The 14,348-nt window shown below is 35.3% G+C and overlaps 1 protein-coding gene across 2 annotated transcripts in view; it reads left to right on the top strand.

The window, feature by feature from the left end:
• The window catches only part of LOC150079802 (uncharacterized), a 215,908-nt gene that overhangs the window by 40,945 nt on the left and 160,615 nt on the right, over positions 1–14,348 (top strand). For both annotated transcript variants that reach the window (XM_090382543.1, XM_090382544.1), the window contains exons 5-6: positions 3,829–3,987; positions 10,993–11,151. In XM_090382543.1, the coding sequence (XP_090238669.1) occupies positions 3,829–3,987; positions 10,993–11,151 (318 nt within the window). The remainder of the gene's footprint in view (positions 1–3,828; positions 3,988–10,992; positions 11,152–14,348) is intronic.

The following is a 14,348-nucleotide window of genomic DNA, read 5'->3' on the forward strand; positions in this document are numbered from 1 at the left end:
GTTATATATTTTAGAATTACAGGTAATAAACAGGCAAAAAATATTCTTGTCCTTTTCTTCCTAATATGCTGGCACAGATAAGTCATCTAGTGATTTAAAAATTTTGTTCTATATAGTGAGCTTAGCTTACCTCCCAGTTACTCCAATTAGTAAGGGGCAGATTGAAATCTCCCACTAAATAAGGCTTCACATGAGGTATTAATGATAATAAAATCTAACCCTTTTCACTTATGGTTATATTATGCTTATAATACTATGCATAGTAATAAAAAATAGAAACTTTGGAAGTTTGCTTATTTTCTGCCTAAAGTAATAAAATATTTGTTTTATAATTTTATAGTAATGTGATATTTAACATCATTCTAATGAGATGCTTATAAACTATGGTAAACTGTATTATGATGTAATAGAAAGAAATCATGTAATACTCAGAAAGTATAATGTAATGTATTGCTTAAGGACACATTCTCTGCTAAAAATATCTGGGCAATGCATAAAATTACACACCTGTTTTATTGTCTGTAAATTAATTATGTGGACCAAAATATGTAGTGGGGAGTATATTAATGTATACACCAAAAGTACTAAATAAATTTAATAATTAAATTTATTCATACCATTTTTGCCAGACCATCAAGCATTGATGTGGGCAGCCAAGTACTTGATGAGTTTGATGGTACAAAGGTTGGCAGCATGGTTAATGAATCAAGGTAAGCTACTGCAACAAGATTTAGAAAAAATTAGGCAGATGGGCTGAGAAATGGCAGTTGAAGTTTAACATTGACAAATGCAAGGTACTGATGATGTAGAAGAATTATGGAAAAAATAAAACCACAAAGCAGACTCTCCAGCAGAAGCTTAAAAAAGAGCCCATTGTTGTTTTGTGTATTTATCAATGATATCGATGAAGGTATATCAGGCTTAATGTCCAAGTTTGCAGATGATACAAAGGTTGGCAGGGTTGTTAATGATAGTAAAGACAGTATGCTACTGCAACAGGATCTAGAAAAATTAGGTAGATGGGCTGAGAAGTGGCAACTGAAGTTTAATATTGACAAATGCAAAGTACTGCATATGGATAGCAGTAACACAAGAGAAACTTACCAACTGTGTGGTACTACCCTCAGGGAGGTGGAGAATGAAAAAGACCTGGGGTAATTGTGCAGTTGGATATGAAGTTCTCTGAGTAGTGCAGACGGGCTGCCAGAGCAGGTCATGGAGTTTTATCAATGATATATAGGAATTTTGCTAGCAGAGACAAGGAGGTGATTATACCTTTGTATAAAGCAATGGTCAGGGCACACCTTGAGTACTGCGTACAGGTCTGGAGGCCTCATTTTAGGAAGGATGTAGAGTTGCTAGAATGAGTACAGAGAAATGCAACAAGATTGGTGAGAGGAACAAAGGGGTTCTCTTACCAGGAGAGGCTTAAATTCTGTAAGTTGCAGCATCTGGAGACTAGGCACCTGCGAGGTGATCTGATTAAGGTGTACAAGGCCTTGAATGGTTTGAGCAGGCTCAATGCTGATGAGATACTTCCACTTGCTGAGATTAAGAACCTGAGGGGCATAGATTCAAATTGAGGAAAGACAGTTGTAGGATAGATGTGCAGAAATTTGCCTTTGGCCAGTGGGTAGTTGATTGCTGGAACAAACTTCCATCTGTTGTTGCGGAGGTTGATAGCTTAAATAAATTTAAGGCTGAACTAGACAAACATTTGTAGTGACCGGATGGGTGAAATGGGAAGGTTTTTTTTTTTTGGCTGATGCTCTATAAGTTTGCTTTCTTGCATCATATATGCCTCAACTAATGCTAATGTTAAAAACTCACCTTGTGTCCACATCAGGATCCTTCTGCAACTCATATCGATTCTGTCTGTCACAGGACAGAAAGATCATTTTCGGTGCTGTGTCGTGTTAAAACTTACCTTCTCAACACTGTGACAGAACATTAGTTCAATGGCTTAGCACTAATGAACATAAACAGGAACATTCCTTTCACAGCAGAAGATGTGCTAAAAATCTTCTGCTGAAAATTTAGCAGAGACTGAACTTTGAAACCCTGTAAGTGAAATAGCAGTGAATTATATAGCACATTTTATGATGGGATTATGAATTTAAAAATGTGAGTAAAATATTTAAATTTAAAGGATTCTGAATTTGTTTTACTTTTCCTGATCCTTGTGAGTGTCCTGATATGGAAAAAAAAAAAAAATAATGCATTTACTGTACCGTAATTACACCCTGTACACACAGCAGACAGGCTAAACTATCATAAATGACATGAGAACTTGGCCACCCCCCCCCCCCAGAAAAAGTTTCTGGATCCACCTACACAATACAGGTCTGGAGGCCTCATATTTGGAAGGATGTAGAGTTGCTGGAACGGGTGCAGAGAAGGGCACAAAATGGTGCTCTTACCAAGAATGGCTTCAATTCCACAAATTGTAGTATCCTGAGCCAGGCACCTGTGAAGTGATCTGTTTGAGGTGTTTAAGGCATTGAATGGATTGAGTAAGGTCAGTGCAGATGGCATTCTTCCTTTTGTTCAGCTACACATATGAGTTAGGATGGTTGCAGGATAGATGTGTGGAAGTTTGCCACCAGCCAGTGGGTGGTTGATTATTGGAACAAACTTCCATCTGTTGTTATGGAAGTGGGTAGTTTGAATAAATTCAAAGAAGAACTAGGCAAATTATTGGAGAGGATGGACAGGTGATATGGGAATTTCCTTTATTTTTTTTTGGCTCGTTCTTTATAAGCATGCTTTCTTGCATCATTTGCTGCTACTAATACTAAATCACAATTTCAGTTAAGCAGAAAACCTCAAAATTATCACAAATAAAAAAGTTCTGAATTTAAGAGCTCAAAGAGCTTATTCCTGACAGTTTATCCTTTTACAATCCCAGTTACTTTAATAATTGTTTGAATTCATTATTTGAATTCTCTGTAATTGTTTGAATTCATTCTCATGCATTTCTCATGAAGGATAATTAAAAATTCCTGTGTGTATGCTGCTCACTGTTTCCCCTCATGAACTGGCTTCTGTAAATTATACTTGAATATCTCTTAGGAATTTAATTTATTTTCTCGCTGTTATTAACCTTACCACTGAGAAATTATCTTGCTGAAACTGGAATACATGAAAGTCCCAAATTATTTCATTTATTGGGAAGTTGTCTTATATGACCAGCGTTTTTCTGTTGCATTTATATTATAACAAATTTCATGCAAATATGTCCTGTACTAGCAGTACAGGTTCTTCAAGCTGACACTAGGGGCATCTCATTGAAATAGTCTGTGATAGTTCTTTTCACTTTACATTATCTGCAAGCAAATGGCAAAAGAAAATATTGATGATTATTAATGTGTTTGATAGCTTCTTATTTTTTGCTCTCTGATTTTATCTTATTCAATTTTTATTGCATCATATGCAGGGAGTATCAGGATCCTATAAACAACCAGTCCAACTATTTTTAGGCTGATCTCTTGTTCTGTAATTTGTGACTCGGGGCATGCTTATCTCAGTTTGATACAGAGAATCCTAATTGGTTGATACAGAGAATCCTACTCTTCTCTTTAAATGAATTTTGGGAATTTAGGCATATCGTCTGGTATGTCGCAGATACTTTACTTTGGGTAGTTACAAATATAGTTCATAAAGAATGCTATAAGCACTGATGTACTTTATTTTAATGCATGGTCTGGCCCTCTTGGTAAGTTGGGTAAGTTGTCATTTGGTTTATTGCCATTTATCTTTAAAAGCTATTATTATTTAAGGTTTATTTTCTTTATATTTTAATGTTGAAACTGTTTCTGATTTCTGCAGAAACACAAAATTAAGTGTGGCTCTGTGAAGGTACATTGTCCGCAATGTAATGCTTCAATGAAACGTCAAACCTTGAATGGACATTTACTGGATAGATGTCCCCAGACATTTCTGACCTGTCCATTTTGTTCCAAAAATTTTCCCAAGAAAGATTTTGAGGTAAGTTTTTAAACAGTTTGTAGCTTTGTATGTACAAGTTGCATTGAATCCTTTTTAAATGCTAGTAGAATGTCTAATATCATGGTCAACGTTTCTTTAGTTTCCTAATGATGTATAAATTTTCCAGTACTTTATATTCAAATTTTAAAAAAATATGTTATTTTATTTTCTGTTTTTTTTTTTTTTTCATTTCATTTTCATTTCTCTATTCATTAAACTGAATATTTTAAGTTCAGTGAAAAGAGAACTGTGAAGAGAATTCAACAAAGAGATGATCTCTTAGACATTCATTCCTGTGATTTATTAACATATTTAGGGGGGGAAAAACCTCTGTGGTTCCAAAGAAGTATATGTCAGCGACATTGGTACAAATAGTACTGATATTGTTCACATGTGCCATACAGAATTGCTATAATATTGGCATTTCTGTGTAGCCACAGGAATTCTGCCTGTCATTTGTGAGGCCAGACTAATGTAACCTCTACTGTGAAGACTACAGAGAACTTTTAACAGTTTCTTTCTTCACTGAAGGCAAATTGTGTATTGCCCTAAAGAGGAAATCACAAATGAGAAGGGTGCCTCCGTAGTCAGGTGGGCAGGAGCAGCAGTGCTTAGCACACGCTTCTTGATTAGACCGGGGTTCGAGCCCATGACCACCAAATATGGAGGATGTGGAAAGGTCAGGGAATGACCACCGCATATCCCTGGAGCAATATGGCCTTAGTCGCTAATGCTCCTAAAAACCAAATAATAACAAATGAGAAAAATTGGAACTCTTCCAGATTCTTTACTCTTTATGACAGTGGTATACAGCTTGTATTAATAATTTTATTATTAGTTCATTAAGTACACTTCTATTTAAATGGCTTTGTCAGAATACAACTTTACGATGCACTTTAATGCTGCTTGTTTATCATCTCAAGATAAAAGAAATGTCCTGTAATAATGTAACACTATTTAAAATAGTTTTTCTTTAAAAACAGAATTTAAATAATTAGTATTAAAAATGGCATCATGATGGAAGGAAGCAAAGTTTATTTTATCTAATTCCTATTTAAATGTACATTAGCTTTTTAACTCTACCAGGCAAAAAAGCTGATACCCTTTGACCAAAAGCAACTTTTTTTTTTTTTTTTTTTTTAGCCTACCCTATAGTCTCTTTTAATTTGAATTTATGTCCCCTTGTTTGCATCATTCTAGAAAGACAAAATTAATAAATTTTGTCCCTCTGGAAATTCCCATCAGTAAGTTTGTCAACTCTTTTAAGGTCTTAGTTTACCTCAGTCAGATCCAGAGCAAAGCCTAGTTTAAAAACTTTGTAGCTTCCAAAACTAGTTTCTTCATGTAATAATATCCCTTTGTATCCATAACTAGTCTTATTATCCTCATTTGCACCCTTTCAAGAAACCGAGACCTGTTTACAATATTCAAGAAATTGTCCACCCATTAATTTGTACAGTGGGATAATCACCTTTATCTTTACCAGCAAAATTCTTGTACATTTATTAATAGAACCCCATGCACTGCCCTGGCAGGCTTAAGGCAGTTCTGGGAAAACTTAATCTTTGAATGTATTACTAATGCTAGACCATTTTCCTCTTCAGCTGTGTTGCATTTGTACTATTCTCCATTTCATAATTTAACCTGGGATTACTGTTGCCTACATTATAGCTTAATTGCCATTTTTTAGGCCAATTATAATTTATTTGAGTTGCTGTAGAAACTTGCTTTGTTTATTGCTGTTAATAATCATAATCTCAATATTTTTACGAAAAATGATTAAACTTGCTATTTTTGTATTTTGACCAATGTGAGTGAGCTCATTCCATCTCGCATATGTAGTTAGGATACCATCTTCAGTATTAATGAAAATTGGAAACAATGGCCCAAACACAGAAATGTGATAGACCCAGCTCATGACATTTGTCTGTTTGGAGCATTGCCTATCTATAACTAACCATGGTCTTATACCATTTAACCATACCTTTACCCAATATAGTAGTGGCGCCTCCGTAGCCAGGTGTGAAGGAGCAGCACATGCTTCTTGATTACCGGGGTTCAAGCCCGTCACCACCAAATATGGAGGATGCGGAAAGGTCAGGGAATGACCACCGCATATCCTGGAGCAATATGGCCTTAGTTGCTAATGTTCCTAAAAACCAAACAACGAACAAACAAACCCAATATAGTAGCCAACCCCCCCCCCCCTTAACTTTTGCACAAGCATTTCTGAAATCTAAATAAATTTGTCAAAGTTTTTCTTTTCATTCAATTCCTTTGTGACTTCCTCATGATACTTTACTAGATTGGTCAGACAAGATTTTCTCCTAACAATACCTTACTCTAACTCTAATAATGTCATTCCTATCAAGCTTATCCTGCACTGCATTCTTAATCATGGTTTCCATAATTTCTGCCACAGAAATCAGGCTAACAGGGCTGTGGCTACTCAGATCACCTTTAGAGCAAAATAGAAATCATGTAAAATGCTGTGTAGCATGGTATTTTACATGAACACTGAGTAAACTAAACAGCATGAAACATGATGTAGTAAACTATATGTGCGTTTTTGCCAGTATCAAAATGAATTTCATTTAGATTGGTTGTGTGTTGACACGCTGTATCTATTTAAGAATAAAATCACAAAAGAGAAATTGTCATTGGTAGGTCCATTCAATGCTTAAGAGTATTCTAAGTACTTCCCCCCCCCATATAAATTTCAAACAACAAAAAATATCCCAAAAAATTCTTTTCATATTACCATATGCCAATATGTAACTTCGATGAGCTCATGGCATTTCTGACTAAGAAAATTATGAAAACAAATAAGTTGTTTTGTTTTGTCTCCTGTAAGCATAATTCATTTTCCTTGTTGCTGCTAACAGGATTTAAATGATCCAGTGAACATATTGTACAAATCAGAAGAAACTTTGCCTTTGCAATGAGCTGTTAACCTGTTATTTTACTACTTTCAAACAAATGGCATTGAAAAAAGTATTTTTGTCTGTTTTTTGTCATTTATTTAAAATAAAACACCTGCTGCCTGATGATGGATCAGAAAATTCTGAAAGAGGCTGCTGTCATAGTGGTTTCCCATCCTTTAAATAAATGGTAGATTACCCATTTGTTTGAAAATATTGCAATATCAAGTAAATATTATAGCTTAATTGCCATGTTTTAGGCCAATTATAATTTATTTGAGTTGTTGTAGAAACTTGCTTTGTTTATTGCTGTTAATAATCATTAACAGCGATAAACAAAGTTGTTTTTATTTTAGATGTCATAGTTTTAGACTTTCTAGTTGTTTTTGTTTTGAGTTGCATCCGCAATGTACTGTAGTACCATATTGCCCCGTCTTTTATTGTTTATACAAGTGTTTAGTCCTGTCTGCAGGTTGCACGGGTTGTGTAATCAGTAAACATAGCCTTGATTGACATGACCTTTAGAAATTCCTCCAGTCTGCAATCCCTTGAAATGAGTGACAAGTGGGAAACTGCTACTGTGTACTCTTACTGAGGACATTGAGCAGTGATTTTACGTTAATGCCTACTGAAAGTTCAGCAAATACATATTATTGTCTTGTGGTTATTGCAAAGGCAAAGTTTGTTGGTTCTCAGCAAAATTTGTCTTTGCAATACCAGGAAGTAATTATTTTAAAAGGAACACTGCTGTTTCCCCATGTGCAGGTATTAATTGGCTCTCCAGCTTCAATTCAGGATCTGGATACTACGAGCTATAAAACCATTGCATTAACCAGAGAGTTTAAGTTTTGCTGGCTAACAAAAAAACACATGAAAAGGCAAGACAGTTCTTCATATAGTTTCAGATTCCAAATAACATTAGCTATTTTATAATTTTGAAGTTCTAACTTTGTTTAGGTAATTAAAAAATTAGTGTCTCTGTAATTTACAGGTATATATATTTTTCTTTTATTGCATAAAATAAATAAAAGGAAATCTAGCTGAAAATTACAATTTAAAGAAATTCAAGTTTAATGTCAACAAGTATCTTGTGGCCTCTCAACCTTCAACCCTGACATGGTACTAAGTACTATACATTCTAATACATTTCAAGTTTGGGGTTTCCATAAAAAAAAAAAAAATCTAGATGAAATACAAAATAAACAATATACAGAAGAGCAAATAAAAAATTTTGGGTTACTTAATTATATTTTCAGTATCAAACATCACACCTAGTTTATAGATCAGCACTCTGCTGTTCATTTGAGAAAGCGTGTTGACTGCTTGCCTAGTTTAAAAATTGTATTGGCATGTGCAAGCAGAACATAATATGCAGCATTCTACCTATATATGTGCATTATAGCCACAGTTGCTGATGCACCAACAAACCTAACAACAACAACAACAACAACCTATATATGCCGAAAAAAATACTGTTCAATGTGATGCTTAAAATGCTTGTCTAGGCTGACCCACAGAAATATTCTGGTTACATTCCACTGTGTATGATGCTGCATGTTATGCATAACTTTTTACACACTCTTATAACACCACGCTTAGAACCACCTTTGTACATGAGAGAGACATTTGCACATCTTAGTTCTAGTAGTTTATTTTGTTTCATATTTTAATATTTTATCAATGTAATTTTACTATACAGTCTGTCCTTGTATAGCACGATAGTTGTGTTCCTAGAAACCCTCGTGCAATGCAAAATCGTGCAATATAAACAACAGGCCCTATGGGAAAAGTAGGGTTAGGTGCCGACCACCCAAGATGGAACACACATTTGGAACCAAAACATTACCAAACACAATAAATAATCGGGTAATTTTAATCATTATAAAATACTTACGTATTTTATAGCGATTAAAATACGTAATAAAAATAATAATATATTATAATAAAGTATTTTTAGTATTTTTTAATACTAAAAAAGTATTTTTTACGGATAAAATACGTATTTTATTCGTAAAAAATTTATTATATTAAATCAAATAGTCGTAACAAAATACTTACGTATTTTATAATACGTAAGTATAAATTATAATACGTAAGTATAAATTATAATACGTAAGTCGTAATAAAATATTGCTAATGCTTTTGCTTCTATCGTAAGCAAACTTGCTTTTTGTTTGATTTTCTATCCAAAGAGATGACAGCCGTTCCATCTCTTCCAATTCTTTGTGTCTTAATCTAATGGATTTTAATTACACTTTGAGTTGTTCCTACTATGAAAGTTGTTTTTATTTTCTCTGCATTCTTTGTAATTCTCCACGTTGCCTCATTTAGGTCTGTAGCACGTGCAATATCACATGGTCTTTCATTTCGCTCAAAGCGTTTCACAATTTCATATTTTTTCTCTATCGACAGAAGCGGACTGGCCATAAGCCTTACGGGGGAAACCACGGTGGGCCGGAGGCCGGTGTGATTTTGGCCATAAACCGTAGTATGAGGCCACTACAAATTTTCCCGGGTAAGAATTTTTGACCCAGTCCGCCTCTGTTTATCGATATTGCTTCTTTTTTTTTCTCTCTGAATCTGCAGTGTCTTAGCCAGGACGCTTCCTTTTCACACCTTTTAAGTATTTTACTAATTTTTAGGGAATAAAGCACAATTACAAACGAGGTGGCACGCTTGATACACAGAAACAAAGCTGCGCGCGTGTTGCAACTGAATAAACAACACCGTAAAGGCCGAGATACACTATTAACACCTCACATTTTACTAAAGCACATTTCTGGGGGTTACTACCATAAAACAATAAAAACAATTTCCAGTTGCATTTCTGCTAGTGGAATCTGTTATAAACTGGTAGTAAACTGATGGTAGTAAAATAGATGGAGTCATCTAATTGCATTTGCAATTATATCGATAGCTGGAATTGTGTTGGTTTTTACGTTATTATGGTGAAATGTGTTTCCCCTTCACTGATATAAAACACATAAATACATTTTCAGAATCTTCTTCGTTCCTATCGTGTTGCGTTCAGTTGGGGTGATTCCGCATTCGACTGCCATTTCTTGTAAACACAAAGGCGAATCGTGTATAAGCGAATTCGGTTCGTGTTATATAAGATATCGTTCCCCTATTCATAAATCGTGTATGATCGAATTCGTGTAATGCAAACACGTGTTATACGAGGACCGACTGTATTTTGTTTATTGTTTTAAGTCTGGTCAGTGAATTATAGAAATTTCTGAATGTAAAATAATGATCCTCTTGTAAATTCCAGTCATATGATGGGACTGTTCTACTGTTTCATCAGTGATTTACTAGTAAAAAAAATTATCAGAGACTATTTGGAACCTTTTAGGGCCTTGACAATTTATTTCAACCTAGTTATATTTAACACTCTGGTATTAGTACATTCTTGACAGTTTTTTAGATCTTTAAGCTTTTTCTTAATATTCAATAGTCTGGCAAAATTGGGTCACCATGAATTAATAAAATATTCATACAGATGTTTTTGTTTTGCATGATGGAGTCTGTTGTTTTGATTATAAGTTTACCTGCATATTTCTCTAGTTGATATATATCAGTAATGGTTTATACGTTGGACTTTCTGTGATGGGAATGCAATGTATGACAAAACTCAAATTATCTTGCAAAATTGCAGTATCATTATTATTATCATCAGAAATTTTATTTGTGACCATATTGCATTTATAAGATATTTAAAAAAAAAAAAATATATATATATATATATATATATATATATTGAATTAAAATTTAAACAACATTTTACTTATAGGCTTCACAACCTCATCTCCTTTTTTTTGCTATCTTTATAGTTAAGGAGATAACTCAACTGCTGCATATTTTCTGTCATTATATATGACAGAAAATATACAGCAGTTGAGTTTTATTTTATACAAAGTAAATAAACAATTTTTCCAGTATTCTTTTTATTTTTAATAATGTTTGAGGTGTTAGTATTAAAAGAAAATATCTCTAAACTGCGAGAAAATTGTACTGAAATAGTCAATGTTAAAAACAAAAAGTTCACGTTAATATTAATTAATATTAATTTATGTTATTCTAGGAACACAAAAATGGATGTGATTTTTATATGGTCCACTGTCAATTCTGTAACATTAGTATCAATCACAAGTCATTGGATGGACACATAAAGAATGAATGTCCTGAAACTTCTGTGAAATGTCCCTACTGTTCAGAAGATGTTCGCAGGAGAGAGATTGATGTAAGGTTTTGAACTGATAATATTTTTCAGTTGTTATGCCAGTATATTTATCCTTCATACGTGGCCCTTAGAATAGCAGTGTCATAGGTGACAAAATTTCACGCAAATTGTGAACTTGCTTAAAGGTTTTAGGTCTCAAATATAGAGAATTTCGTAATGTTTAAATGTTATAAGTGAAAATGCATAATTATGCAAGTATTATATATACACACACCAATGTTCCCTCTAAGCTGTGTGTGCATGTGCTGGCAATAGGTCTTGAAATCAATGCACATAAGAAATTAAACTGCACACAAAAAATTAAATTCCAAAAAAAATTATAATGATAAAACAAACATGGTCATCCCTTGAAAAATGCAAAATTGACCACATGAGACTGTCTGTGAGAGGCCCAACTTGATTGTTGCTACTCAAGGCTTAGCATTAGTAGAGGCATTTGATGCAAGAAAGCAAGCTTATGCAGCATCAGCCAAAAAAAAAAAAAAAAAAAAAAAACCACTCCCACTTCACCCCTCTGTTCGTTCAAAATACCTGTCCATCTGAGCCTTAAACTTATTTAGGCTATCAACTTCCACGACAAGGGATGGAAGTCTGTTCCACCAACTAACCACTCGCTGGCTAAAGGCAAATTTCCGCACGTCTATCCTACATCTGTCTTTCCTCAATTCGAATTTATGCCCTCTCAGGTGATTATTCTGAGCGAGAGGAAGAATCCCATCAGCATTGAGCATGCTCAAACCATTCAATGCTTTATACACCTCTATCAGATCACCTCGCTGGTGCCTAGTCTCCAGACACTGTAATTTGCAAATCTTAAGCCTTTCTTCGTAAGAGCACCCCTTTGTTCCATTCACTAATCTTGTTGCCCTTCTCTGTACTCGTTCCAGCAGCTCTACATCCTTCTTGAAATGAGGCCTCCAGGCCTGTATACAGTACTCTAGGTGTGGCCTGACCATTGCCTTATACAAGGGAATAATCACCTCCTTATCCCTGCTAGAAAAATTCTTATATATCATTGACAATACACCATGAGCTACTCTTGCAGCCCGTCTGCACTGCACAGAGAACTTCATATCTGCCTGCACAACCACCCCGAGGTCCCTTTCATTCTCTACCACTGTCAGTGTAGTACCACAGAGTTGATACGTTGCTCTGGGGTTGCTGTTTCCCATGTGTAGTACTTTACATTTGTCAATGTTAAACTTCATTTGCCACCTCTCAGCCCATCTGCTCAACCTGTCCAGATCCTGTTGCAGCAGCATAGTGTCAGTAGTGTCCTTGACAACCCTGCCTACCTTTGTATCGTCTGCAAACTTCAACATTAAGCTTGATATACCATCATCAATATCATTTATGAATACAGAAAACAATAATGGACCCAACACTGAGCCCTGAGGGACTCCACTAATAACATTAGTCCACAACGAGCAGTGTCCATTGATTATAACTCTCTGTCTTCTCCCCCTCAGCCACCCCTTTACCCACAGCAGCAATTTGCCTCCAATGTTACACTGCTCCAATTTGTGCAGCAGTCTTCCATGTGCAACAGTATCAAAAGCCTTTCTAAGATCCAAGTATATAATATCAAAGTTATTCCCTGCATCCAGTTCCTTTGTGACTGCATCATAGTATCCAATCAAATTGGTCAGGCAAGACTTCCCCTTAACAAAACCATGCTGTGTCCGAGCTATAACTGAAGTCTTGTCTAAATGATCCTGCAGTGCTTCTTTAACTAGTAGGCTTTTAGCACTCTGTTTGGAGACTTTTGAGTAATGTCTGTTGACACCATTGTCTATGGTTCACAACAAACTCCTTTCCTTTTCTTATTTGCACAGTGAGCATTGTTGAACATTGATATCATAGAAATGTAGACTAATTGTTTTCAAATTTTTATTGCTTATGTAAAAGTGTATTTTATAAACAAAGTAAAAATATTGATTCACTATTTCAAAAGAGGTGAAGGGTATTAAGCACAAAAGAACTGCAACTTCATTTAATTTAATTTTTTGTGTTCACAACTCCAGCTGTCTTCTCTTTTCTAGTCACACGGACCCAGCTGGTTGAGATGCTGAGGCTTTTGCAATTACTAATGATCTCACACAGATTGTTCATTTACCTACCAGAATAGCAGAGAATCCTAACCATGCATGAACATGCTTGATCTTTTTCTCATAAACAACCCTTCTAAGTTAACAGTTAAGGTGAGTGGTCCTCTTGCCACTTCAGATCACAACTTGGTTATGATCTCTTCTTCAATGCAGCCTTTCTCTCAAGGCATGTTCTCAACCTCGTGTTGTTTTGTATTCTGCAAGATCATTATGAAGAGATCATAACTTGGTTATTAGCATTAGCATTAGTTGTTGCTGTTGTTGTTTTTTAGTTGTTGGCGCATCGGCTTCTGTGGCCATAATGCACCTCCCAAAGTTTTTGCATTTTACTCTGATCCAAGCCCAAGGCGGGATTCGAACCCACGACCTTTGGGTTGTCAGGCAGGCACTTTACCCACCTGGCTAGCCCGGTCGGCATTAGCATTAGTAAAGGTACATGATGAAAGAAAGAAAGCGAACTTATATAGCATCAGCCAAAAAAAAAAAAACTTCTAATTTCACTCATCCACTCACTCCGAATGTTTGTCTAGTTCTGCTTGAATCTATTTAAGCTATCAACTTCTACAGTGACAGATGGAAGTTTCATCAACCACACGCTGGCTGAAGGCAAATTCCCACTCATCTATCCTACAAACAACTGTCTTTCCTCAATTTGAATTTATGCCCTCTTAGGCGATTAATCTCTGCAAGAGGAAAAATCCCATCAGCATTGAGCATGCTCAACTATTTAGGGCTTTATACACCTCAATCATATCACTTTGCCTAGTCTCCAGACACGTAATTTGCAAAACTTAAGCCTTTCTTTGTAAGAGCAACCCTTTCTTCCATTCACTAATCTTGTTTCCCTTCTCTGTACTCGCTCCAGCAGCTCTACATCCTTCCTAAAATGAGGCCTTCAGACCTGTATACAGTACTCATGGTGTGGCCTGACCATTGTCTTATACAAGGGGATAATCAACTCCTTATCCCTAATAGAAAAATTCCTGTATATCATTGACAAAGACACCATGAGCTACTATTGCAGACCGTCTGCACTACTCAAAAAACTTCATATCTGCCTGCACAATTACCTCTAGGTCCTTTTCATTC

The sequence above is a fragment of the Mastigoproctus giganteus genome, chromosome 10 (genome assembly GCF_048544385.1).
Source record: "Mastigoproctus giganteus isolate SK-2022 chromosome 10, ASM4854438v1, whole genome shotgun sequence".
Classification (NCBI taxonomy): Eukaryota; Metazoa; Arthropoda; class Arachnida; order Uropygi; family Thelyphonidae; genus Mastigoproctus; species Mastigoproctus giganteus.